A 25,695-nucleotide genomic window follows, 5' to 3' on the forward strand; every position below is an offset into this window, starting at 1 on the left:
TGTACGAGTGATTACTAGCTCACAGCACACAATTCTGGATGAGTAGAGTACAAAACTTGGAGACAATAGAGAGGCATCAGTGCCTTCTCAAATGTCTTCAGCACTTGGTGCGCCAAGCCTAACTAGAGATATCAGCGGACTTAAGCAGCATAAGCATGTGCTCCTAGCATGGAGAATCAGCAGTTTTGACTGGGTCCCGCCCATGTTACACATTCAAAACCAGCTTAGATTTAATATTTATTCCTCAAGTCTCTGGTTTTCCAGGTTGGTAACTTCCCACATGATTCTGATCCTTTGCCTGCACATGACCAGGAGAATAAGTCTAAACAATGTCTGGTGTGCTTGATACAGGGGAGTGAGGAGCTGTCTGGACACAGTATTTGTGGTCTTTGGATTTGCAGACTGTGAAATACATCCTGGATAGGACAAATAGAGAAAAAAAATGGTTTAAAGCAACTTGGTAATGCTCCATTTTTATTTTGTGTGTTTCTAGATGAATAAGTGGATCAAGACACTTTTGATTCAAGTCTCCCTCCTTCAGACTGGAGTGGACACTTGAAACTAGCAGTCATGTGTTTTCTCTATTTATGACAACACTGCTTCACTTGATGATCTGTCTCAGTCATATCCAGGAGAGAGCTGACATAGCAATTCTAGAAGTGGGACAGCTGTGTTTGGTCTGAAATCAAGCCTGGAGGTCCTGCTGTGTGAGAAGTTTTCCTGTTTTGCATTTCTTAAGTACTTAGGTGTCTACTGAGCTGGAGGTGGACAGTTCCAGTAGAGGACAAGAATGCTGGGAGAACTGGAGTCTTTAAGAGCTGTACTCAAGAGGTCATGGTGGTGCTTCAGTGCAGGGCTTCGTTGCCTGCCTTGCATGGTGAAGTTACAAGTCCTTGTTTCCCTCTTGTTCTGCAACTGGGGGATGTTTGTATGTGAAAGCTCACATCTTCTCCTCCAGTCAGATATGGGTGGTAAGATAGCTCTGAATTCCCCCAATTCTGGGGCTGGCAAATGGGTAGGATATATAGCCTATCACATTTGGCTTTCTCTTCTGCTGAATCAGATTAAGTTACCTGTACATATATCTAGCCTAGAACTTCAGCTTCTCTGAGGTGATTTTCATGGAAGAGCAAGTTTTGGGGTGATGAGTGGGAAGGGACAGTTCTGACTTCTTCAGGTGTCAGCTTCCATGTTTTTACTGCTTGGGCAGGTTGTCTGGCAAGTATCTAAAAGAGCATGTGTCCTCTAGGCAGAACCTATATATCTTTATCCTTGAACTTCTTTTCTGTCCAACTGGCAAAATTAGTAGCTGTACACACAAACTTAATCTAGTTCTTCCTCAGTACCTTAGGGAAAGTCAATGAGATCCAGGAAACTTGTCTGAGGCATCTGAGGATTTGTTTCTGGGCTGTGTCTCTGGTATGGGTCTGGGAGAAGGTCCTGAGGCAGGAGAGGTTGTCTGGAGATTATTCTGGTGCTTCACTGGAGGTGCTCCTAGGATACAGTACCAGGGTTGGTGGCAGCCTCTGAATGCTTTATATAGAGCTTCATGGAAGGGGCAAATGTTGCATGAAGCCCAGGATAGTGCTCACAATTTCTGGATACTGAACTTTTTAAAACTTCAACTTAGAATGTTTCCTTCTCCTGGAGTACATGACATAATTCATGGTCCTGACATACGACCATGAAATTTTACTGGTAGTGCAGTTATACATCCACATGTGGCCTTCCAAATGTGGTCACATAGGGCTCCCAGATCTCCCCATTGCTATACAATCTGTACCACTCTGACTTGTGCCAAGGGATTTCCTTTAGAAATGAAATGGCTGTTTCCTCATTTTCACACACAAGCTTTGGTAGAGGCTTGCTAAGGGGAGGAGGGTGAGATATGGCGGCTTGGCAATGTGGCAACAAACTTTTTTTAGCTTGTTCCTTGAATGTTTTTCCTAGAAAGTTGTCTTTTAAATGGTACCAACATATTTCTTCCTGAATTGAACATTTGAGGAAGTACGTGAACACTGAGTTTCAGCAAGTGCTACAGAAAGTCTCACATCCATAAAGACATTAGTGAAGAACTTGTTAATAGCACTGCTGCTTCTCTGCAGCTCTAAGGGGAAGTACACTGCTATCGCTTGAAGAGGTCACTTCTTTTCTCTGTTTAGAGTGATCATAACAATTCATCCTTCCTTCTGTGGCATTTATGGATCCCTTCTGTCAGATCTCATTTAGATTAGATACACCATCAAATGTAGATATGAAGATGGGTTATAATGTGAAAAAAGACCTCAGTTCAGCTTTTAAAATTGGCATAGATAAGTGACAGCCCAAAGCTTTCTGAGCTTAAGTTAGGCTTATGCATGTAAATCATTTAAGACTTAAAATAAACAGTCAGTCATGGTTCTTCTTAACTGTGTTTATACATTCATGAGGGAAAATTCACCTATAGTTGCTATGAAATTAACAGTATGCATACAATTAGATGAAATAAAAAAAGTGTTTCTTTACCTCTTTCCTCCAAGTGAGCTTTTAATTTTCTGGATGAATGCTTTTTCAAAAATAAAACTTTGTCTTCCAAATTCCTCTTTCAAGCTACCTGTTTTAGAAATTCTGCTTTTTCTCCCAACTCATTTCTCTTTCCTGCTGTGTAGTTTCTTGAATGGATTCTAAAAGCACTTATGTTGTGGTCACTCTTCCCTAGAGTAGTTTTCACAGCATTTTGCCTTTATATCACAGTTGTACCTCTGATGATTCCTCGTCATGCTGAGTGGGATTACTTTTTCAGTGTTTGTGGCTTAAATTCTCACAGAGTTTTCACTTTTTGTTCCACGTGCTTCTATGAGCCATTCAGATTTTTTAACTTAGAATTCTTAAACACAGTATTTTCTGTAGAAATGTTTAAATACCTTCAATTTTGAATATTGCACTTTTTTCACTTGAATTCTTTCACAGGGCTTTAAAATGAGCTTATTTCTTTCTAAAATACATGTCATACCCTTTTAAAATCAAATTAATGGAGTTGAAAGTAATGGACTCAGTAGTATACTTAAAACAGAGTTTAGCAAAGCCACTTTTGCCAAATAAAAATTTTAAGCTGCTATTTATTAAAGCATGTGGTGTGACAATTTTGTGAAAAGAAATACATTATTACAATACATACATGCAGTATTATTGAATACAATATATTTGTACATACATACAATATGTATAAAAAATTATTGTCTGTACAATTTATTTTTCATTTATTTTCACATTTATTTTATATGCTGACTAACATAGAGGAAAGGTCTCACACACCTAGCACCAGCAAATGGAATGCAGCAAGCAAGTTATAGTCAGTAACTAAATTTCATATATAAATCCATACTGTGAGTTGATGTTATCAGAAATACATGTGTCTGTTAAATCTAGTCTTATACTTTGAAGTTTTTTCCTTTCAAATTTGATTTCATAATTTAGAACTTGGTCCTGCAAAACATACGCAGAAATACTGCAAGTGAAATCAAGGACTAATACTTTTCAAAGTATCTGTGATGGATACTAGACTTCAGTGCTCTATAGAAGTAGTACTGTACCTGCCTAAATTTAAAGATGCTTACCATGTTGTTTTTGATCTTCTCCTGTCAGTTTGATTATAGTAGTATTCTTTGAACACTTACTCAGTGATTTTTTTAATGTAGAGAGCTTAAACACGTTTTCTCTAATAATCTTGGTAGCAAGCTAGGGTTTTAGCTCAAAGTAAAGTTTGCACAGATTGAGAATTTTGTCTGTGTTTTCAGTCCACAAAGATCTTTTGAAGAAAACAATGATGACACATTACCTAGATGGCAAAGCTCTTAGATTTATTTTGTGAGTTTCAGTTTTCTTTTATGCCTTTTCTTTGAGTTTTAGTGATGAATATGACTCATAGGAGATGAAGGAACCCTTTGACATTCCTGTGTTTCAGCAACAGTGGAAGTGCTGTAGTCAAAGAAAAAAACCATAGATCGGGAAGGCAAATCACAGTTTGGTGACATCAGTGAGCAGTGTTGAAAAGAGAGGGTTTTTAAAAATCAGAATAATTGGATTGATGGTTGGGGAGCACATCTAAACAGGACCATCATTTTTATATTATTAGCAAATAAAAATAAGTATATAGACAGACATCTGAAAAGAATTTACAGGAATATACAGATATATTCTTATGCCATAGGTTGACATATGTAACCAGGCAAAATATTATCTTGATCCAAGCCCAGGTTGAAAGAGGTGCTGGATGAGCACCTGGGACACTTAACCAGTTTGATGCGTATCATCTGGGAGTGGGAACATGCCAGTAAAGAAGGGAATTATAGAAAGTGTTAAAAGCTTGATCTGAGGAAGAAAAATATAAAATTTAATTGATTGTGGGTAACACTAAATTTGTGTAAACAAAGATGTACACTGGCAAGATATTTGCTGAGGCTCTGTAATGAGATCAGAGAAAATGGTCGAGATATGGGAAAATCTGTAAATTTAGAGGGAAAGCTGACACACAAGATTGTTTGTAATATTGGCACCTGGGGAGAAAGGCATGATGAGTAGATGGGAAAATTAAGGTGTTGAGAGGTATCATCTGAGTAGTAGGAGGATGATGACTTGTATAGAAGAAGGGCTGAGTTAATGGTAGCTAGCCTAGGGGCTGTCTTGAAAGGATGGGTCTAAAATGAGCATGAAAATATAAGTTTTAATAGATAGGCTAATGTTTTCCTTAATTATGAAGTATGCTCTGATAGATATTGTTGTGGGTATGCCAAACTGTGACACGCTGGAATAATCTGTTTTAAGTGTCAAGACTTAGTACAGGTCCTTAGTTGGAGACCTACTTTGGTGTAAGATGGAGTGTACAGAGCAACTATTGAACTTGGAGATGTTACCAGTTCAAGCTAGCTCTTATCTGAAAAAACTGCATTTATCCTTGTGTATGTTTGAAATACATACTAAAGTGTAGGCAGGACCTGATCTTGAGCATTTCAGTATGTTGACAGCTCAAGTTGTTTTGTTTTTTTTTTTTTCCCTCTTATTTTTAATCATAGTGTTAACATAGAAGTTTCTGAGCTTGATACAACCCTGATATACTGATTAGGTCTTTAATGAACTTGATAAGTAACAGGTTTAGGTTTATTTTATGTTTTGGATATATCCTTCAAGTATTCATTATTAACCTAATCAGATTATTTGTAACAGTTTACAAACTATGTTTTTAAGTGCCAGCAAGATGTAACTTTGTTTAAGCATGGGTTTGGCTTGGTTTGTTTTTGGGGTTTTTTTTGAGACTGACTCAGTTCCTTTTTTGGTGTTGTTAGCCAGTGCATTTCAGATATTAAACTTATCCTTCCTTTTGTTATGTAATACAGGTGTGTCAGCAATTACTTTTCTGTTTCTTTTTAGAAGGACTTAGGGGAAAAATGGGGATCGAATGTTGCACTGTAATTAAGAGTCTGGTTTTTTTTCTTTTCTGTGATTATGGTGCACTTATTTTTGTGAAGAGTAAGGTATGTGCCTAACTTCACGTTCATGATTAGTTTCATTGATTGTTTTCTGGATGACTTGGAACAAAGTTTGCCCTTGCTAGATCAGGTCTATAAATCTTACAAAGAACATGCATTGTAAATGTGTTCATAGTTGCATAAATGTAGCTAATGAGTCCCAAGAGGCAGATAAAGACCACAGCATTGTGAATAGAATAACCTGTAATGAGCACACTGACCCTTTCAAAAAATTAGTCAAGTTTGAATTAATACTAGGCCAGCTCCTTTGAAGGGCTAAAGTAAGTCAACGTAACAGTCAGTATGTATAGTATGGAGGAAGATGTGGGAGATACAGGACAGTGGAACATAAAATTGAAGAGATTAAGTTTAATTTACCATGCTGCAAATGATTGGCGCTTGTAAGAGTAATGTAATTCACCAGTAATGTATGAGAAATGGATTTAGTGTGTTTGAACAGGGGAACCAGAGTAAATTTTTTGATTCTAAGCTGGTGCACTGTTTATGCTTTTGGCACAATTTTAATCTGACTATCTCCTGTTCTACCATAAGCAAAGCAACCTGTATGACTGACCCAGTGTTCAGTTGAGTGATGTGGCAATTCCAGGCAGAGTGGGTTTGGAACTGTTAGTAGTAGTCACTGAGTACTAGCTACATCTCAGAGCATTAGTCATAGCTCTGACTTCTGGAGTACTTGTGGCCAGTGAAAGGACCTCAGAGATCTGTATAAGCTATTCTTTAGTCATATTTGTGCAGATACTCCACTAAATATTCCTAATGGTATTTTCAGAAGAATTTTAAGTTGGAAGAGGTCTGTGAGTGCAGCAGGTTATCATCTAAATAAGAGACTAGGAGATAGGGGATAAATGAAGAGGACTGAGGGTCAAAAAGCTACTATGATTTTGCTGTAGGTGAACTGAAGAGGAGACAATGCTATAGAAGAAGAGATAGTTAAGAAAAACTCCCTAAAAGCGGGCCTAAATATGGCCAGTTTCTGTTGTGTCTTAATTTCAAGAGACCTTTCATGTAGGAAACTTGAAATGGCATTAGAACTATTTTTGGTTTCAAAATAAATGGATTGCTACTGGATACCCAAAAGTAATGTAACCTTTTTCTCTTTCTTTTTTTTTCTTTAGAGAAACCTGTGTATAACACACATTTTCCTTGAAGACTTGAGTTCCTCTTCCACTCCCCAAGTTAATTAGGTATTGACTTGATGTAATGATAGTCGAAGAAACTTAGGATTTCAGATAGTTGACCCAAACCACAAGACACTTTCCAAAATACTGATAGTAAAATTTAACTCTTTTGGTGTATATAAGACCAGTTTTAGTGGTAAAAGTGTCTGAACAAGATAGCTTTACTGATGTAAATGCTACTTGCTCAGTGCTACTTGTGTATTTAAAGGGATGGAGGAAGGGATAGGCTGTAGCACAGGTGGAGGAATGGAGCCACACAGTATCTAGATTAACCTGGAAAGTAAAAATCTAAATGCTTTTTTTTTCTGGACCACATTATTCAGGAATGGTGTGCAAACCAGAAGGAGAATAATCTTTCTTTTTGGCATCTCTTAACGTGTTTTTCTAGATGGAAGATAGAAGTCTCTCAGACATGTGCTGAAGGTTGATTTCCTTTGTGTGTCCTTTTGCATTCTTCTACTTCTCAGCTTAACTATCCAGACCTGCTTCTTTCACCTGACCAAAATTAGGTGACCAACCTTATTCATGCTATGGGCTGTGCACCAAAATATTAATGTGTCTAACAAGCACGTGATCTAGGCCAGAGGTACTCCAGGAGTGGTTTGCAGGCAGGAGACAATGCTGGTTCTATTGAGTCCCACCTACCACTTCACTATAGGATGTGTCTGGTTTGGAGAGGGTGTGCAGCTGGACTGCAAGCTCTCTGTCAGCAGACTCCTGTTCTGCTTTCTTCTGTAGGTAGAGGATTCTGCTTGTGGGCACAAGGACTTCTAGAAAATACCAGAATTTCTTTCTTTCCTCCCCACCCCCAACTTTTTCACAGTGGGAACCTAAGGTCTTGAGTAGTGTCAGTGAAACCTTGGCTTGATGTGAGTAAGTCATGCTGTTAATTAATGAAAGTTTCCTTTTTTTTTTTTTTTATTTAGCATTTCACAGATTAATTTTACAGAAGCTGTGTTTGCAGGTTGTATTTTATATCTTTAATCAGCAGGAATCCTTAATTCCCTTCTCTCTTACATGTTACTGTACAATTTTTTTCCTTGTGCAGTCAATAAGAGAGATTGCGGATCAGTTCTGACATAGTGATTTCCAATGTGGGGGGAACCTCCACCTCCAACACTATAGCCTTTGGAATTGTGTGGTTTTAGTGTGCAACCTTAATCCTTATTTTTGATGTTTTGCTGAGTGCACCTAAAAGTATGTGTAGATGCAGCTTTTTGGTTTTACTGCTAATACCTGCACACTCTATTATCCCTGAGAAAACAGTGAGGGGAAAAAGAAGTAAAAAAATAAAGCGAGCATGTGAAAGTAGATCGGTGCAAACACGCATTGGACAAAGCTTAGCTGCCTGCCAGAATTGCTGCCATAGTCCCTTCTACATTTGTACAGGCGCCAAAAGGAGTCTCTTGTCTCGGTAAGCAGAAAGACAGCATTTGTTCTCTGATCTTTCTTTTACTGAGTGAAGAGACAGTACAGAGTTTTGTCCATCAAAATTATTAAAAGTAACAAGTCTTTTGTGGTGATTAGTTTATGTCAGTGTGTATTGATAGGGTCAAGTCTTGGACTCTGGAAATCTGAAGTAGGATGCAGACAGATGTGCATCCACTAATACACATTAAACACAAGTGTTGGGGTGAGGTTGAGAAGCATGTATTTGCTTCAGCGAACATGCATCTCTGAAGTTTAATAACCTCAGTTGTAGGAAGAGGAGGGATTTACACACATCTTAAAGTGTCTTTTTTTACTTTTTTTTAGTGTTGTCATTCAGTAATAAAGGTTATAACCAAAAGAAAATCTTTAAGGTCTACTTAGTGCAAGAGACTTCTTTCTGGATTGGGAAGTGCATAAACTGTAAATGACTGGAAGAGTAACCTTGGGAGATACCGGTGTGCACGTTCTGTGTTTTTGTACATTTTAAGCATCAAATGTTGTGGGAGATGCAGTTCTGGCTGAGATAGACCCACAGCATTTTCCATTGTATACAGAATGATTTAGAACTAAGAACTTGATGAGAATCTATGAAGTTGTAGATCTATCTGAAATAAAATTGTGGTGTCAATTTTACTTTTCTGTCCTAAGTACACAGAGTGGCTGCATGTATTCAAGACCTATAGTTTGATGTAAGGTAAGATGCAAATGCTCTCTGAACAATGTGGTTTTTAGAGTGAGGTAGCGATCCAGAGATAACAAAGACAATCCAGGCCTTTCAATAGTATATACTGTAATAGAATCAGAAATAGGTTATTTCTTTATCCTAAACATTAATGGTGAAAATAACTTTTCACTAGTGAAATAAGCTGTGGAATTCTATACTGTATTTATTATGGGACTGACTGATGTCATTTTGAGAAAGCAGAGCTGTAGCTTTAAATGCCTCTCTTTCTTAACTGAGGTTTTGCTGTGGCAGGGAAACAGTAATAGTACATATTTTTCATCAAAGCAACTGCTGTAGTCTGTAATGCATTTTCTTTGGCAGATGCCTGCATTTAATTGTGACTTCTGTGCCTAAATATAGACAACGAAAGCCTCTCCATCCCGAGGAAAAGGTGTCTTTCTCACTGACAGTATTAGCAGATATTCCTGACTTGAAAAAGGTATTGTATTATTCGAGAAAAGCCTATCATTTTTTTTTCTGAACGTCTTATCTAATTCTCTTGCTATATGAAGTGCATCATGAAAAAAACCCATGTTTCTGAGTTATCAGTATCTGTTAATTTTCCCTACTACAGTTAGTCATAAGACTAGAACAAGAGCAAAGACAGAGAGAACTTTTTCCTGGATCTTGGCGCATTGACTTTTTTGTCTGCATGTGAAGATCTTTTATATTTGTTAAGGTAAGGATAAAAAAGCATGAAACTTTGAAAAAGGCAATAGATACCACTTTTTCTTTATTGTGCAGAACTTGAACCATGTAAATAAATATTTAAGTGTTATGAAACTGAAGTAGTAGCATGTCAGAACATTGCTGTGGATTTCAGCAGGATCGAATTTTTATTATTGCATTAATATATATATTTTCCAGTTCCCCTGAAAATGCTTTCCTCCAGTTGAAATGGCGATGTTTGTTGTCTTGCTCTATTTAAACATCAAAAAAGGTACATGAAACTGTGGGTTCTTTGATTTGCCTGCTGCATAAGTTGCTTTGCACCTCTTTTTATTTTATGTTTTTTTTCCTGTCCTGTCCCCCGCCCCAGCTGATGCTGTCATACTTCCATTGATTTCTGAATGGAAATTTTGCATTTCTGAACACCATTATAACTTCTACTTACTGCTTCTTTTCCTTGTCTCTTTATCATAATGATTGACTATTTTAGCTGAAGGCATATCTTGGGATAAAGCTCAGTTTCTTAGATCATCTTCTGGCAGCCTAGCAAATTCTCTTAACCTTTTCCATGTCCTCTCTGTCTTCTGTTCTGTTTCTCAGCCTTTGGGGCTATTTTTTCTAGACTGGCTGCAACTGGGTCTTTTTACCTGCCTGTAAGAAATTGGGTTTCTTCCTGGTTGTACTAAAACAGAAAAAGAGGGGTTGAAAATGTAACATGCCAGCTTTATAAGACTTTGTCAGTGGCAATGAGAAAGATGCATCTTTTTGATTGTTCTAGGCATTAAAAAAAAGAAAGCTTTGTAAGGTGATTAACCAAACAATGTTAATGGACTAATGCAATACATGTGTAGTTGCAGAGCTGTTTCTTATCCCTGAGAAGTCAAAAGGCTGTGTGCTGTAACTTCCATCAGCACAGGTTCAATTGTGTGCTTACTGTATTATTTATGGAAGATTTTTTTGTAGTAGTGTTTGAAATACTATAAGTTAGTGATAAGGCTTTTCTTTGGTTCATACTGGTAGCTGTTTCATCAGTATTAAACCTCACACCCAACATCTATAACAACTTCAAATTTTTAGCAGAAGCATTAACTAATCTTTCTTTTAACATGCTCAAATTTAAAAAAAAAGTAAATGTGAATTTAGAATCATTGTTTTGGAATCGGGGCTTTTGTTTGTGTCGGAAGGGGCCTTTAAAATTCATCTAGTCCAAGCCCCCTGCCATGGGCAGGGACATCTTTCACTAGACCAGATTGCTCAAAGCCCCATCCAAAATGAATTTGAACCCTTCCAATGATGGGGCATCTGCAGCTTCTCATGCAGTGTCTCATCACCCTCATCATAAAAAATTTATTCCTTATTCCCCATCTAAACCTACCCTCTTTCAGTTTAAAACCATTGGCCCTTGTACTGTCACTATAGGTCTTGGTAAAAAGTCTCTCTCATCTTTCTTATAAGCATCCCTTATATATATTGGAGGGCAGCGATAAGGTCTCTCAACTTATTCGTAGAAGATCTCAATTCCATGAAACCAATTCTTCATTTTACTGGGAAGTCAGGTTGTGGACTAGTGCTGAAATACCTCAATACTCAATAACTCTTTCTGTGGTCAAGTAGAAGGTTACCTTTTATTATTTTATTTTCAATCAGTTACCTACATCACTTATTTTCTTAAATTTTGTAATTGACATTAATCAGAAAAATCTTTAGTCACAGATCTTGGATACTGCTTCTTAGTTTCACCCTATCTTTAGCTAGACTAGTGATCCCTGAAAAGAAGGCTTGTGCTGCATTTGCCTGGTTGCTGTTTTTTGAGCCTGACATGACCTGAGATTTGGCTCACATGAAATTTGAGTGGGTTTTGGAAGGAGATGATGTCACTACACTCATTTCTCGGGAGACCTCATCCGGTTTTACACAGGCTATTTTAGCCACAGGTTTATGGTTAGGGATGTTTATGTTCATGAGGAAAGTAGCTTCTTCCAGCTGTGGGACAATGTAGTTCTATAATTACTAGTTTTAAGTTTGAATTTTCTATTGCCAATAAAGCATAGTTGAAGTCAGACAAAGAACTTTCTCATTGTGAATGTCTGTGCCTCTATTTAAGGTGTCTGTGTCTTTAATAAATAACTTTAATTATTTAGTAATTAATTGTTAGGCATTTTCCACTATGTAGGGCATATTTTTTTGCTGTTCTGCTTGCTTTCAAATTTTATGTTAGGTTTTCCTTTGCTGTAGCTCTGTTTAGACAAATCTAACCATGAAGTTGTCCATGTGTCCTAAAGTCAAGAGGAATTTGATTACCATGCTATTAAAGTTTAAAAATAAAATAAAAAATATAGTGGCATCTTTATACTAAGTCGAAAAAACCTGGATATACTGGAAAATATTTCAGTGTGATGTTTATTTACCAGTTTGTGGTATGGCATGCATAATATCTTTGAACATAGTGATGCAGCTTCTGTTGAAACTTGTTTCTAGTCAAATTTGCAATATGGTTGGTGTTGTAATGAAACAAAAGGAGTTGAGGAGTCTGCAGCAGGAATCTGCAGCTGTATGAGCTGTCATGGACTGCAGACAGGTTGTTGGGACTCTACCAGTAGAAATAACATTAAATTCCTCTTTGTGCATCTGGGTTTACTTGCTACAGGAGTTTAGCAGTAAACCCAAATGTAACACTAGAGTTATTTTCTCTTATGCTGCTTGTCTGTTGTGGGAAAAAAATCTAGGACTCCTTCATTAACTTCTCTTTTTCTATAGACATACAGTTACTGAAGTGACTTGTGCTTGAAGGGCAGGTGACACTTAATTTGGATACTTAGATAATTTTTATGCAGGAAAAAAAAAAGATGAAACATATTTCTATCAGTTTAAAACCTAAGGTTTCCTAAAAGTGGAATGTTAAATTCTGTATTGAATATCTTATAAACTTCTAAACCTGTTTTCCTTTCCGGTGTACTCAGAAACCCTGCGTCTGTGCTTTTATCTTAATCCCAGTTTGTTCAGAATGTACCAATATACGTGTTAGGAATTACAAGTTGGAACTCTGGTTTTGGATTCTTTTTTTTTTTTCTTACTACCATAAGATCTATCTTGCTGAAAGTTACATAGAAAAGTTGCTTGTCACGTTGCTCCCTCCAGAAGTATGCTGGAAATCTGGTTCTGTTTCACCTCCCCCATTTATTGTGTCCCTTCCTGCCTCTTTGCCTTTGCTAATCCATCTGTGCACTTTTCTTTGAGTGCCAAAGGCTTAAGAAATGTCCTATTTGTTTGACATTAGTTTTTTTTACTTTGGTCTGACAGGTGATGGTTTAATTTAGAATTGCTTCTGCAACCTGAAAATCTTTTTTTAACGATGACATATTTCCCTTTCGGTTTCAAATTCTACTGGCCTCTTAAATTTATGCAGCAGCAATTAAAATCATTGCATTATCTAATGTTTGTCGTTAACATATGATAGATTTGGATAAATCACAGACTAAGTGCTACATTACCTACCAGCTAAGACAGGGATGAATACTCATTTTTTTGGTGTAGGAAAATAGCTTTTGCTGTTCTTTTACCTATTTTAGAGGCAACAGCAACAGGAATACAGTCTCAGTGAAGCATAAAATGAATTCTGTTTGACTGGTTGACATCTGCATACCTGTTCTCTCCTACAGAACGAAAAAACCCAACCAAAACCTTCTTTCACATCTGAGCACTCTAAGTTCATATCCTTAATAAACTGAGGGGCACCAACTGAATGTAACATCTCTGTTCACAGATGCAGTCTCTTCCATGGATATTCAGGTTGTTGATTATGAAAGAATAGGAAGAAAAAAAATCAAGCATTTGATGCATTCAAATGACATCTTTATATGTTTTTTTATAATAGCAGGTGCAATGTTCTGCAGTGTTCCTTCTGAAGTGTTTGCCAAAACCATCCAGCTTTAATTCAAACTGTTTTCATCCAGTCAGGATTGCTTGTTTGGGTGACAACAAGTGTTGAGTTGTCTTTAGCCCTGGTTTTGCTTGCTGTGCTTCTGTTTTCACCTGAATCAAGCTTTTCTTGCATGTGCATAGGCATGGTTTTGGGTTTCTTTTGTTGTGTGTGTGTTGGGTTTTTTTTTTTCTAAGTCTTCATGAAACTTGGTGGTTTTAGCAGTGATTTTTCTTGAGGTTTTGAGTATATTAAATCTGCAATTCAAAGCTGAATTCTAGTGTTGAAAGAACAAGCCCACACAATTGAAACTGAAATGACTGTGCATGTGAAATCTTTCAAATTAGAGTCCTTGCCACAGTCGTAATCCTAAGAAGGGAAACTGAGTCACTTGGTAAGAAGCCCGTTATTTTTTGTATGTGTGTAACTAGATGCAAAAGTACATGGATACAGAGTTCATTTTATTAAATGAGAAGATTTACCTGTAGCTGGTTGCTAGATCAAATTTTTAAACCTTTTTCTTGGAACTGATATCTGAGCTGATATTTATATCCAAGATTTACAAATGTGTAAGCATCCTTGTGATTAAATTGATGTACAAAAATGTTTGCATTAAAAATAATTGCAAGTGTATGTATATCCGTAGTATCTGATGGGGGCAAAACCAACCAGTTGATTTGATGTGTGGTTGGGTCTTTTTTTATTTTTTTTGCTCAACCCTCAGATGCTGAGAGTGGACAAGAACTTGGTCAGAATGTGGGTTGTGGGTTTTTTTTTTTTCACCTCCACCTCCTCCTGCACAAGACTTGCTTTCCATGACCTTTATGAATGTTGTTAGCTTTTCCCATTATTTTGCCTTAGTGCTATTGCTAAATGACAATATGCACTTGCAGCAGAGGTCAGAATTTTCTCCTAAATTCTGCTTTGAGTTCAATTCATCAGCCAGGTGCATTAGTAAGTCTCTTGTATTGTGGCTGGCAAGTTCCTGTATGAAGGATGTGTTATAATGCTAACTTAAAAATTATCAAAGAGAACATTTATTTTTTTTTTCCCCAGTGACATTGGTGAAATCACAGGAAACTAATTGCACATGAAAATAAATTTGAGATTTCTACCTGCGATCCGGTTTAACTGCCTGATGCAGGAAGTGTGTTTTCTTTGTTTATATTCCATTGCTGAAAATGCCAAAGTATTAATCAAACTTCCATGTATCATTTAGTCCCTGGTGAACCGTACTCTTAACAAATGTCAGTTTTAATCCTAAACTTGTCTTCTGAAGACAGGTAAAGATCTACTGTAAAGAAATCCACCATCAAAGGACATACAATGTAAATGTTGTTCAAAGCATCAGCCTTAGTTAAAGGTATATATTTGTGTAATACAAGCTCTACAAAATTTCTTACTCATCGAACAACCTGCTTAAACAATTAAAGCCTCTGTGGTAATAGTTCTTTAGACATTGAAAAGCCAAAATTGAAGCCTAATATATGTAGAAGCTAGTGTAAAAAAAAAATTTGTCCAACCTGTGATAAAATGTAATGTCATCAAATACAATTTTTGTTTTTTCATGGTAAGTTTATATACAAAAACTCAGCTTATGTTCTCTGTCCATCCCTATGCTTTTCCTGAGGAAAATTTGACTGAAACTTGTTTTCAATTAAAAGAAAAATACTTGGCTGTTAATTAAGCAACAAAGGCTGAAAGATTTTTATGGTAAAACCAATAAAAATCCTTTTGCTGCCAAGCAGATAAACCCACTTTTCCATCATAGATTTAAATGGAAAATTTTGACTCATCTTGGCTACTTTTAATGCATGAAATAACATTGGGCAACATCTCATACAGTGCATCACAACTATGAAAAAATTCTGTGTAGAGGTTGCCTCTACTTCCTGCTAAATTTGCTTACAACTTTTATGTACCTATAGCCCCTCTCTGTGTTGTTTCTCTCCTTAATCTGACTTTATCATTTTATAAAGATCTTAGAGTAAAGGTGTCAGTCGCCACTCATCATTGTGCTTGGTGCCTGTATTAAGCCCTGTTGTCCCCCTCTGCCTGGTTCGCTGGCACAGGTTCCAAGTTCCTTGCAGGAGGAACTCCTTTAGGTGCTACATAAACACAAGATGGTCTTGTTCTCACCCAGGGCCTCTGTGTGCGAAGTAATGGAAACAGCTGACTGCTTTCTGTAGGTGATTACCATGGTTCTTGGCTTGTGTTTTACCTATTTGTAGATGCTGCTCTTTGTATTTTTGGGACTCTTGACTTACAATGAAGTTGTCATGAGTTTGTATTTTGCATGCCTTACTCCTGTGTCATATTTATTTTTCTGGAAAATTTGCTGTCTAGTGGCAGTCCAAATGACCAAAGATCTAAATATGCCTGTGGATTTGAAGTTCTCTGCTATGTATTTTTTTCAAATGCTCATTTCTTGAGTTAATATTTTGAGGCTAATAAGCGATAAAATTCAGAAACCATTTAATTTTTTTTTTTTCTAAAATGATATCCTGTATCATAAGTGGCTTAGACTTTCTCAAAACTGGAAATACATGTATGTATAGAAGAGGACAATAATTTAACTGTAAATGAAGTAACACTGCTACAGCTTTTTGAATATGCCTGTATCACTAAAGGAATGCATCTGAGACTGGATACTGTTTTTTTAGGGGGGAAGGCAGTACACAATGAAATGTCAGAAGGTTATGTTTGAGACCTGTGTTCCACAGTTCACATGAATATACTAATTCAAGACCATTAAGGAATGGTGGAAGAGCTCTTTTCCATCTCTTGACATTTCATAAAGGTTTTAATAACTTTTAAAGGTCTATTAAATAAGAGTACTGAATGTCTTACTAAGTGGTTTGAATCCTGGATGGGACATCTACGTCGTGATTTAATGGTAGTAGCAACAGTGGTTCTGGAGAAACCATGGATGGCTTTGTAGCCTCTGTGGAAGGGCTGAAAAGCAGTAGAATATTATGATGATTCACCTTGAGGTTTGTCTGGATTCATCCAAACCAAGTGTCAAAGCAAAGCTTACAGAGACATATTGTACTCTAAAAATATGAACTGTTTGCAAATCAGGTTCTGCTGCATGTAATTATCTGTGCTAATATCTATATATAAACATATCTAAAATGAATTTGGATTTTTCAAGGGTATTTAGTTGTAACTTCACTCTAGCCTTTGTGAAGGCAGTGGTGATAATCCCAAGTGTTTATGATCATATCAAAGTGTTTCACTGTTACATACAGAGGAAGGCCTCAGCGAGGGAGAGAATGTCCTTTTATCTTAAAACCAGAAAAATTTTATTGCAATATGTCTAAGGGAAATGAATCCAAACAATCAAACTGAAAGTAAATTTTCGGTGGTTCCAAATATAATTTTTATAACATCTGAGAAAATTTATACATGAAGCTGCTCTTTTAAAAATTTATTTTATTTTTTTTCCCCTTGTAACTTAACCTGCACATACCCTCATGCTTCCTTTAAGAGCTGAGAAGGAGAGCAAGACGGTTTCCTTCAGAGGGCAGTTCAGAACGCAGGTCAGCCATCTGAGATTCCCTTTGGAGGCTTTCTCTTCTAGATAAGTAGTCTTTCTGTAGAGTCTGTCTAAGACAGATGGACTCCCATAGGGAGGCCAATAATTCTTGTTGTTTCATGAGATGCATTCTGTTATTCTAAATAAGTATGATGTTGCAGAAATGCATAAGTGCGTTTCTCTATGGAGCTTTGATGTTCTGATACATTCTAATTACAAAGTCCCCCTGCCATAAATATTCAGGTGCTGTGCATCTACGATTAAATTTAAAACATAATAAACTAGTTGTTATGCTGTCCTTTTTAGGAAAAGTAAATAAGGAATAGGGGAAAATTGTGTCACTGTCTAAAGTTCTTTATTTATAGCTATATGTTACTTACCACACTGTGCAACAAGGTTCATTAGCAGCTGAAATTGGATTCAGTTTAAGAAAAAAGGAGGGGGATTGATTGAGAGAAATTTAGTTTTCAGCTGGTGAAAAGACAAATATAAACCAAAGCTGAAATACTGTGGACTACATATTATAGGCTCAAAGGGTTTCAGAAGTGCTCTATTTACTGTCTATTCCTTGTTCTTTGAAAGATTGTTTCTTGTTCTGGTGCTCTGAACTAGGTTGGGTTACCTGAACCCATGGGAAAAGTCATGTTTTAATGATATGAATAGTAAAAGTTTACATGTTTACTTTTTTCTTCATGTGTAAGACCATTTATTAAGAATGTGTGTTGGAGTGGTGGGTTTCCATGCTATGTGTATGCATATGTAAACAGTCCATCATCTTCCCTCCCTTCCCTCCTTGTACTCCTGCTGCCATTTAAACTGGCCTTTGCTCTCCATAGAAGACTGCTTAAATTTTTCAGAGGCAAATTTAAGAATTTAGCAAGCATTTCTAAATTAGGTGCTTGAGTTCTTTGAGGCTTGCTTCCCATGAATTGCTGGGAAAGAGAGGCAAAATAAAAGAAACTTAGAATTTGAGATTTTCTTCAAAATAATCTGGGTTCTGTAATTTCTTGTAGTGGTTCACTTTGTCCAGCTTTTTGAGAAAAAGAAAAATTTGCAAGAGACAGATGCCTGCCCTCATTTATATTCATCTGGTAGAAGTTTCTCCATGCCCTTTTGTGTGGGGAGAGTACTATATCCACTTTTGACCTACATATAAGGGCTGTTCTTCATGTGTCCTGGAGCAGGATGGCTGAGGCTAGAGATTGTCCAATTCAATCCCAATGCACAAAGCACAGTCAGCTAGAGTGGGCCGGTCAAGGCCCCGTCCACTTGGGTTTTGAATATCTCCAAGGGTGGAGACTACACAGCCATGCTGGGCAACCTGTTCCAGGGAAGGTTTTTGTTTGGTTGTTTCTCTCCTTATGTTTAACTGGATTTCTTCAGGGGTCTGATAGTATTTGTCGTTGTTGTTGTTGCTAGCCACCAAACTTCAGTTTAGAAGTAGCATCTTTCCTTGTGAGCTACCCTTAGGGCATAGAGAAGAGTTAATTTCTGATACTTCCATTCCTCTTTTTATCAGGCTGTGAAGAATGTAAGAAGTCCATTATGTTTCCCTGGCTCTTGCAGAGTCCAGTGGCAGGACTCTGGGAATGCAGGAGAGAACTCTTCCTCTCTGGAAGTGCCTGCATATGTTGATCAGTCTAGGTAGTAGTTATGTTTTACAATGCTTCATGTAGCAGAAGTGATAGAAGTCAAATTTGTGCTTCAGTGATGTCCTAATTTATGATTTGTTTTTCCCTAGCAGAAGTTCTTTTTGTTTCTGAAAAGTTTTTAAGCAATGCTGATTAAAATCCAACGTAATTAAAAAAAAAAAAAAAAATCAATATGGACATAAAGAGGCTAGCCTGTCTTGTATTTTCTATTTCTGCTGTGAAAGCATCATACAGGCCAGTCCCTCACCTGGTGAAGTCCATGCTTCTGCCTGGTAGTACTGGATGCAGGATGAATCTTGTACCTCAGCTGTACTCGGTGAGGGCACAGCTTAATGTGCACTCCTCGGCCCAGCCAAGGGACTAGTGTGGAGGAGGGAGACAGGACAACTTAAACTGCAGCAGAAGTATTTCTGCAGCTGTGTAGTGAACAAGTTCAAAAACCTGATGAGGCTGAAAAAAAAGATTGTTTTTAGCTAGATCGTATTTCCAACTGGCTTCACTGGGAAACGGAGCAGAAGCTTGGGCCAATTTATTGTAATTGGGATAGCAGAAGTCCAGCCAGCTGCTTAGCAGCACATTATTTAATCCTGATGATTGAGGCCTAAGACTCATTTTTGATGGAAGTCATCATCTCATCTTTTGTTTTAGAAATCTTGTTTGCTTCATCTCTGTAGTAGATGTTGAGTGCAAAAGAGATTGACCAAAGTGCTGTATGGCTCTTTTGATTGCTTAAGAGAGCTTCAGAAAGGTGGATTTGTCTTACTGGACAGAAGTCTGAGCCTTCCCACTTGCAACAGTATGCTCACAATGTGCGTGAGGTATAAAACTGCTTAATATTGTATGTGAGTAATTGGAAAAGTTAAAAAAAAAAATAGTTGTATAGCTGAGGATTCCTTACAGACTCTGTAAGATACACTTTTCTGTTAGGCACTGTGTCAAAAATTACTTTGGTGGGGAAGTATAAGTATGACAGTCCAGAATTTGCTGCTAGTGTAGTTCTTTAATACCAAACCTTCGAAGATATGTACTGCAAAATTATTTAGACTTCAAAAAGTTTTAAAGTAGATACCTAATTAAAAATAAGATTCCTGAATACCTTCTTGTAAAATACTTAATTCTGCACTGAGCTCTGGATACTGAAGGCTTTGCTGTGGAACTGCTAAATTCTCACTGAAAGCAGTTACATACCCCAATATCTACTTGGAGTAGACTTTGATAATGCTGCTAGTAAACCTGCACTGTAATTGCATATAAAGGTCACTGTATAATAGCATTATGCAGCCTAATGTTCTGGGTGTAGTCTAGCTTACTCTTACTTTACATTTGTAAACAAAATATAATAGAAGTGGAATAAAAGAACATATAGCCATTTGCTCTTTGAGCTGATGTCTAAGTCCTTTGTGTTTAGAATTCACATTACCATTTCTTAACATGTGTGATCTTATTTTTCTCCTTTTCCAGATGCCAGTTCTCTTCCTAATCAGATTTTGAAGGTTCATATAAGGTTAGAAGAGTTGGATTTGACACTCTGGATTTGGCTTACGTGGGTGAAATTCACTTTAGTAGAAGTTCACTGTAATTTGTCTTCCAGTCTTTATGTTGTCCTGTATTATTGTTTTTAAGGTCAATAGCTTTTTTTGAATCTGATTTTCATTATATACAGTATGAATACCTATTCAAGATTTTTTTTTTTGGTAAAATATCTTTCATTTGAAAGACATACTCCTTTTTAACCATCACATTTTTCATGTCCTGTGGAGAACAATTGTTGTTGCTTTGTCTTATTTATTTTTATTTTTTTAGCCTTTCAGATTTCTTTTAATTCTGCTTTTTGCTAAACTGCTTGTTGGACAACAGAATTTGTACCACTTCTGACAGCTGTTTTAAATGCTTAGTTTTTTAACACACAAGCCATTTTAAGGAAAAGTGATTACTGTGCCTTTCTTGAGGTGAATGGCCTCCAGCATTTTCATCTCAATTCCAAACAACAATTTTGTTTAAGTAACTGAAAGCTGTTTTAAAACAATGTATGCAGCAGAGAATTGACTAGATATGTTATTAGGGGTGCCAATCTGTCATGTTCAGAATTTAATGAAGTGTATAATTCTATATTTTTATCTGCAAAATCTTTGCATAATGATTTTATAACCCCCTTTACACATTTTGGAGTTGGGTAGAAAATCCTCCTGGAAGAGAAAGATCTGGAAGATACCTCCAGGATGTAGTTTTGAAAAACGTGTGCCTATGGATTAATTTCAGAAGTTCTCATGAAAAATTCATCTTAGGAAAGAGGGAAATAGAAGTAGAAATATCTGTTTTATCTGAATTCTGTTAATTTGTACTCATTGCATCCTAGTTCAGAAACTCAGTTCCCAAAAGAATTTTGAAGTATAGGCACAGGATAGAAAAAAAGGTAGTCAGTGAATATAGTCTTGGGACAGCACAGTGAGAGATGACAGTTTAAGAGAATGGTATTAACTTGAAATGCTTACTTGTGTTTGAAGATGTTGTACCTATTTATAGTAATGAGAAATGTAAGCTTTATGGTGGCCAGTGGGCATGAAGACCTACATTGCATCTTGCACTGCTCTGTAGCAGTTTCAAAGATGCATCAATTCTTGGAGCACATGAACTATTGAATTCCCTTTGAAAATAAAGGAGAAGGTTCGTTGTTCCTGGGTGAGCAAATGCAAGTCACCACAGTGTAGCATCACCTCCAGTGATATATCTGAAGGTAGAATTTTCCAGTTAAAATGGAATGCCTTAGGAAGTGCAGGTAGTCTATACTAAATCCTGGAGCCACTTGCTGTACTTTAGTATCGTCAAGATTTGACTGATCAGGAACTGCGTGCTGATTTTTGTGGGTAGAGGTAGAGTACAAATGCATCTCCCAAGCACTGTAGTACCCCACATGAAATTATAATGTACTGTGGCCAGCATTATGCTTTTTTCCTTTGGTTCACTGCTAACAATAAAAAATATGTGGCACTGTAATTTACACTATGACATTCCTTCAGTAAAAGGAAAGAAATGAAGCATGTCAGCTTGTCAGTGGAAGTGTATTTGAATGAGAGTGTCTCTGTTGTGAATATAATTCTGTATATGGTGATGTGGAATTTTTCATGGTTCTAAATGTGAGCTTTGACAATATGAGCCTTGTATGATATTTTCAAGGAGTTGTTAAAACTGAACCTGAACAACAACATTCAGCTTAGAGAAAGCTTTGCATTTACAAGAAATATATGAAAATAGAGTATCAGGCAGGATGCCAACTGCCACTTCATAAAATATAAGACTACTAGTGCAGTTGAATTTACAAAATTCCTTAACAGAAATCTTTTTATGGGGATCCCAGCAGAATGCTTTCTTATACAGGAGTTATTCTCAGTAGGTTTAACAACAATGAATATTCAGTGCTGTCTATGGTGATCTTGAAAGGGAAAAATCCTTAACTTCCATGTCATGTAATCAGAGAATAGCTGAGGTTGGAAGGCACCTCTGGAGATAACCTAGTCCACGCTCCTCTTCAAGACTGGGTCAGCTACAGCAGGTTGCCAAGATGGTGTACAGTCTCCAAGGACGGAGACTCAACAAACTTTCTGGGGAACCTGTTCCTGAGATGTTTGGCCTCGATAGCAGTGAAAAAGTGCCTTCTAATGTTTAAATGGAATTTGCCATATTTCAGTTTGTGCACATTGCCTATTTTTCTGCCACTAGGCATCACTGAGAAGAGTCTGGCTCTGTCTTCTTCACTACTCTTTACCTAGCTGCTCTGTGAGGGAGAACCTCCTTTTCCTCTGACCTTTATATTCTTTCTGTTTCTTACTTTTCCTTTGCCTTCTCCTCTCCCTGTCTAGTGTTTTCTGCCCTTAAATATGTTTTCACAGAGGCTCCACAAACTTTGGTGATGGGCTAATAAGCTTTGGTCTGCAGTGGGACTGTTGCAGGGCCGGCTGGACCACCTGTGACTGGCACATGGCAGACCTTTACCTTCTCCCACAGAGGCTACCTTTGCAGTGCCACCCCTCCACCCTCCCAACCTTGCCACATACATTCAGTAGCCCCATTTTCTCTAGCCCATTGAAGTCTCTCTGAATGACAGCACAACCTTCTGCTCTGTCAAACACTCTTCCCAATTTTGAATCATCTGTAGAATTGCCGAGGATATATTCTGTACCATCAGCCAGGTCCTTAATGAAAAGCAGTACTGGCAACAATATGGACCCCTGGGTGCTCCATTAAAGTGACTGGTCCCCAGCTGGACTTTGAGCTGCAGCTTACAACCCTTTGAGCCTGGCAGCTCAGCCATTTTTCAGCCACCCCACTGTCCACCTATCTATCTGTATTTCACAATTTGTCTGTGAGGATGTTATGGAAGACAGTGCTGAAAGTCTTGATAAAGTCAAGATAAACAACATTCCCTCCTGTCTCCTCATCCGTGTTGCTAGTTATTTCATTGTAGAAGGCTGTTGGGTTGGTCAAGCATGATTCTCCCTCATAAATATATGCTGACTATTTTCTATCACCTTCCTGTACTTCACAGGCTTGGAAATTGTTTCCAGGATTATTTGCTGAATTGCCTTCCTAGAAATTAAGGTGAGACTGACTGTCCTGTAGTTCTTCATATTCTCCTTCTTGTCCTTCCTGAAGACAGGAGTAACATTTGCTTTCTTACAGTCTTTGTGAACCTCCCTTGATGGTCATGACCTTTGAAAGGTAATCTGAGAGTGGCCTTGCAGTGATACTGTCCAGCTCCCTCAGCACTCATAGGAGCATCCCCCCTATCAGGTCACATGGACTTGTATATGTCTAGCTTGTTTAAGTTTTCATTAACCTGATCCTCCTCCAAGGTTAAGTGTTCCTTGCTCCAGAAAAGCATGGAAGAGCTGTGAAGCAGCTGAGTTTCAGTAAAGCTGTATCTGTAACCCAGTAGTTCAGGACTGGTGGGACAATTGTTTTGACGGAGTGTGGAATGTCAGTATTTGCACTGACAGGAGCATGCCAGTCATATCCACTGATCTCACTCTCTCTCTCTCCCACACAACTATCCCAATTACTTGCAATCATCTTTATCAGGGGAAAAAAGTGAAGATTTGTTTGTGAGGTGGAAGCTTAGCCATTTGAGCATGCAGTCTGAACTGACTGCATGTTCTCTGGTCATACTAGCTTCAGATATCTACGTAGATGGGAGGGTCTACATGAAGTGAAATTAGACAGAATGATAGTTTTAGCTATGGTGATCATAAGTGTTTTCCTTAGAATATTGTCACATGCTAATGCCTAGAATTTTGTTACGTTTAATTTAAATCTCTACTGAAAATTCACTCTAGTAAAGTCCATAGTTAAGCATTAATATCCATTTCTTCACTTTCTGTGCGATATTGCATAGTCACAGCTGAGACCGGATACTGAATGAATGGATGTTGGATTCACTGAAAAATGTTCTTCATGATCTGTGTAGCTGCTGAGATGATAATAATGAGCTCTCTGAAATGAAGTAAAATCTTAAAAGTCATTTAGCCTGAATTGTGCATTAGTTGTACTTATATTGGTGAATCTTGGAGCAATACAGGGAGGTAACTTGCCTGCCTCAGTCAGGGTAAAGATGTGTCCAAACAGAGGTTTTGCTTTAGATTAACAGTAGAGGCTGTTCAGTTTAATAGCAATTCCATCTGATATTTGATGAAATTTGATGCATGAGGTCAGCAAGGGACAGTAATTAGGATTTTCATGAGGTATCATGAATTTTGGTTTTACAGATGCTGTCTGCTGGAGTACTGGCTGTGTCCAAATATCATACCTGTTCAAGCAGGCTAATTTAGTGGGCATAAAAGCAGAAGTTACTTATCTAAATGTGTGATTCCCCTTTCTTGAATCATAATGATGCTAAACTTAAATGATTATACTTGGTTAAAATGTAATTTACTATCTGAAATTTGGCTGAGCTCAGCTTGAAACTAAATGTGCAGTTGGTGTTTTAAAAAAAGTGACAAAAGCTGCTAAAATATTCAGCACTAAGAATATCTTTGACTACTTAGATGTTTCAGGAGCAGTGGCTGAATAGGATAGTCACAGTCGTTGTAATGCACTACAACCTTCTCTCTCCCATTATGCTGTTTATATCATGCTTGAATGAAAATATATTTTAGTTCCCTGAAAGCCTCTTCTCTGCAGCTTTAAACTTTCAGCAGATGGGAGTATTAGGGGAACATTTTTGCCTCTGCTTCTGCATTGAACTGAGAATGCCACAGGACTGTGAAAGGATTCAGCCAAACTGTAGAATCTTCCTTGCCCTACTCCTGAGCAGCCCATGCTATTAGCAGCTATCTCCGTGGTGTCAGAGATGTCATTAGCTAGTTGTGAGAGAGCCATTCAACTATGCTAATTATTTCAACAAATTCTGTTCATGAACTGTGTAAACATTGGAGATTAAGGAAGATATAGCTATTCCAGAAAGGGTTTTGAATGCAGATCTCTTTCTGCACATTCATCTTTCAATGCTGACTGCAAATGTCTACATTAAGAGTAAAACTATGAATTGGCCACTGCTTAGCCATAAGGATATAATCCACCTATTTCTTCCTCAAGTTTTTTCAATCTCTAGTTCATATAATAATTCCGTGATTTTAGTGAAAAGAGAAAGGGCCTGTTCATCCTTTACATTCTGGTATTGTTATGTGATTATAGGTGGGCTGTAATGCAAATTTGTGTCTGAATCTGGACTGCCCTGAAGCGTGAGGATTTTTTAATTTTAGTCTTGTTTTCAGTGGTCATCAGCTCTTGAATTTACAGCAAAAATGTACATGAAATAAAGAACCTTTAGTGTGAGAGATTTCATATGTTCTCTTTAAGTGTGTTTAACATAATTATCGTCAAAAAGCAGTATGTTGTTAACATATAGTCAAAGGTGTTTATTCTTCTTTATTTTATTCAGATTCACCCCACTTCCGAAAGAACCTCAAAATCTGGACAACTTCTGCCACAATTTAGCTTTACACTGTCAACAAGTTACCATTCCATCAAGAACAATGAGCTCCACAACACCAGGTCAGTTTGTTT

At 37.4% G+C, this 25,695-nt stretch overlaps 1 protein-coding gene across 3 annotated transcripts in view; it reads left to right on the plus strand.

The window, feature by feature from the left end:
* Nucleotides 1–25,695, plus strand: part of HDAC9 (histone deacetylase 9) — a 489,787-nt gene that overhangs the window by 14,437 nt on the left and 449,655 nt on the right. For 2 of the 3 annotated variants that reach the window (XM_074836921.1, XM_074836937.1), the window contains exon 2: nt 25,571–25,683. In XM_074836921.1, the coding sequence (XP_074693022.1) occupies nt 25,665–25,683 (19 nt within the window). In that variant the 5' untranslated portion in view covers nt 25,571–25,664. Of the gene's footprint in view, nt 1–20,097; nt 20,180–25,570; nt 25,684–25,695 lie in introns of all 3 variants that reach the window. The other variant, XM_074836930.1, reaches the window with a different exon arrangement.

Source organism: Strix aluco, chromosome 1, assembly GCF_031877795.1.
Source record: "Strix aluco isolate bStrAlu1 chromosome 1, bStrAlu1.hap1, whole genome shotgun sequence".
Classification (NCBI taxonomy): domain Eukaryota; kingdom Metazoa; phylum Chordata; class Aves; order Strigiformes; family Strigidae; genus Strix; species Strix aluco.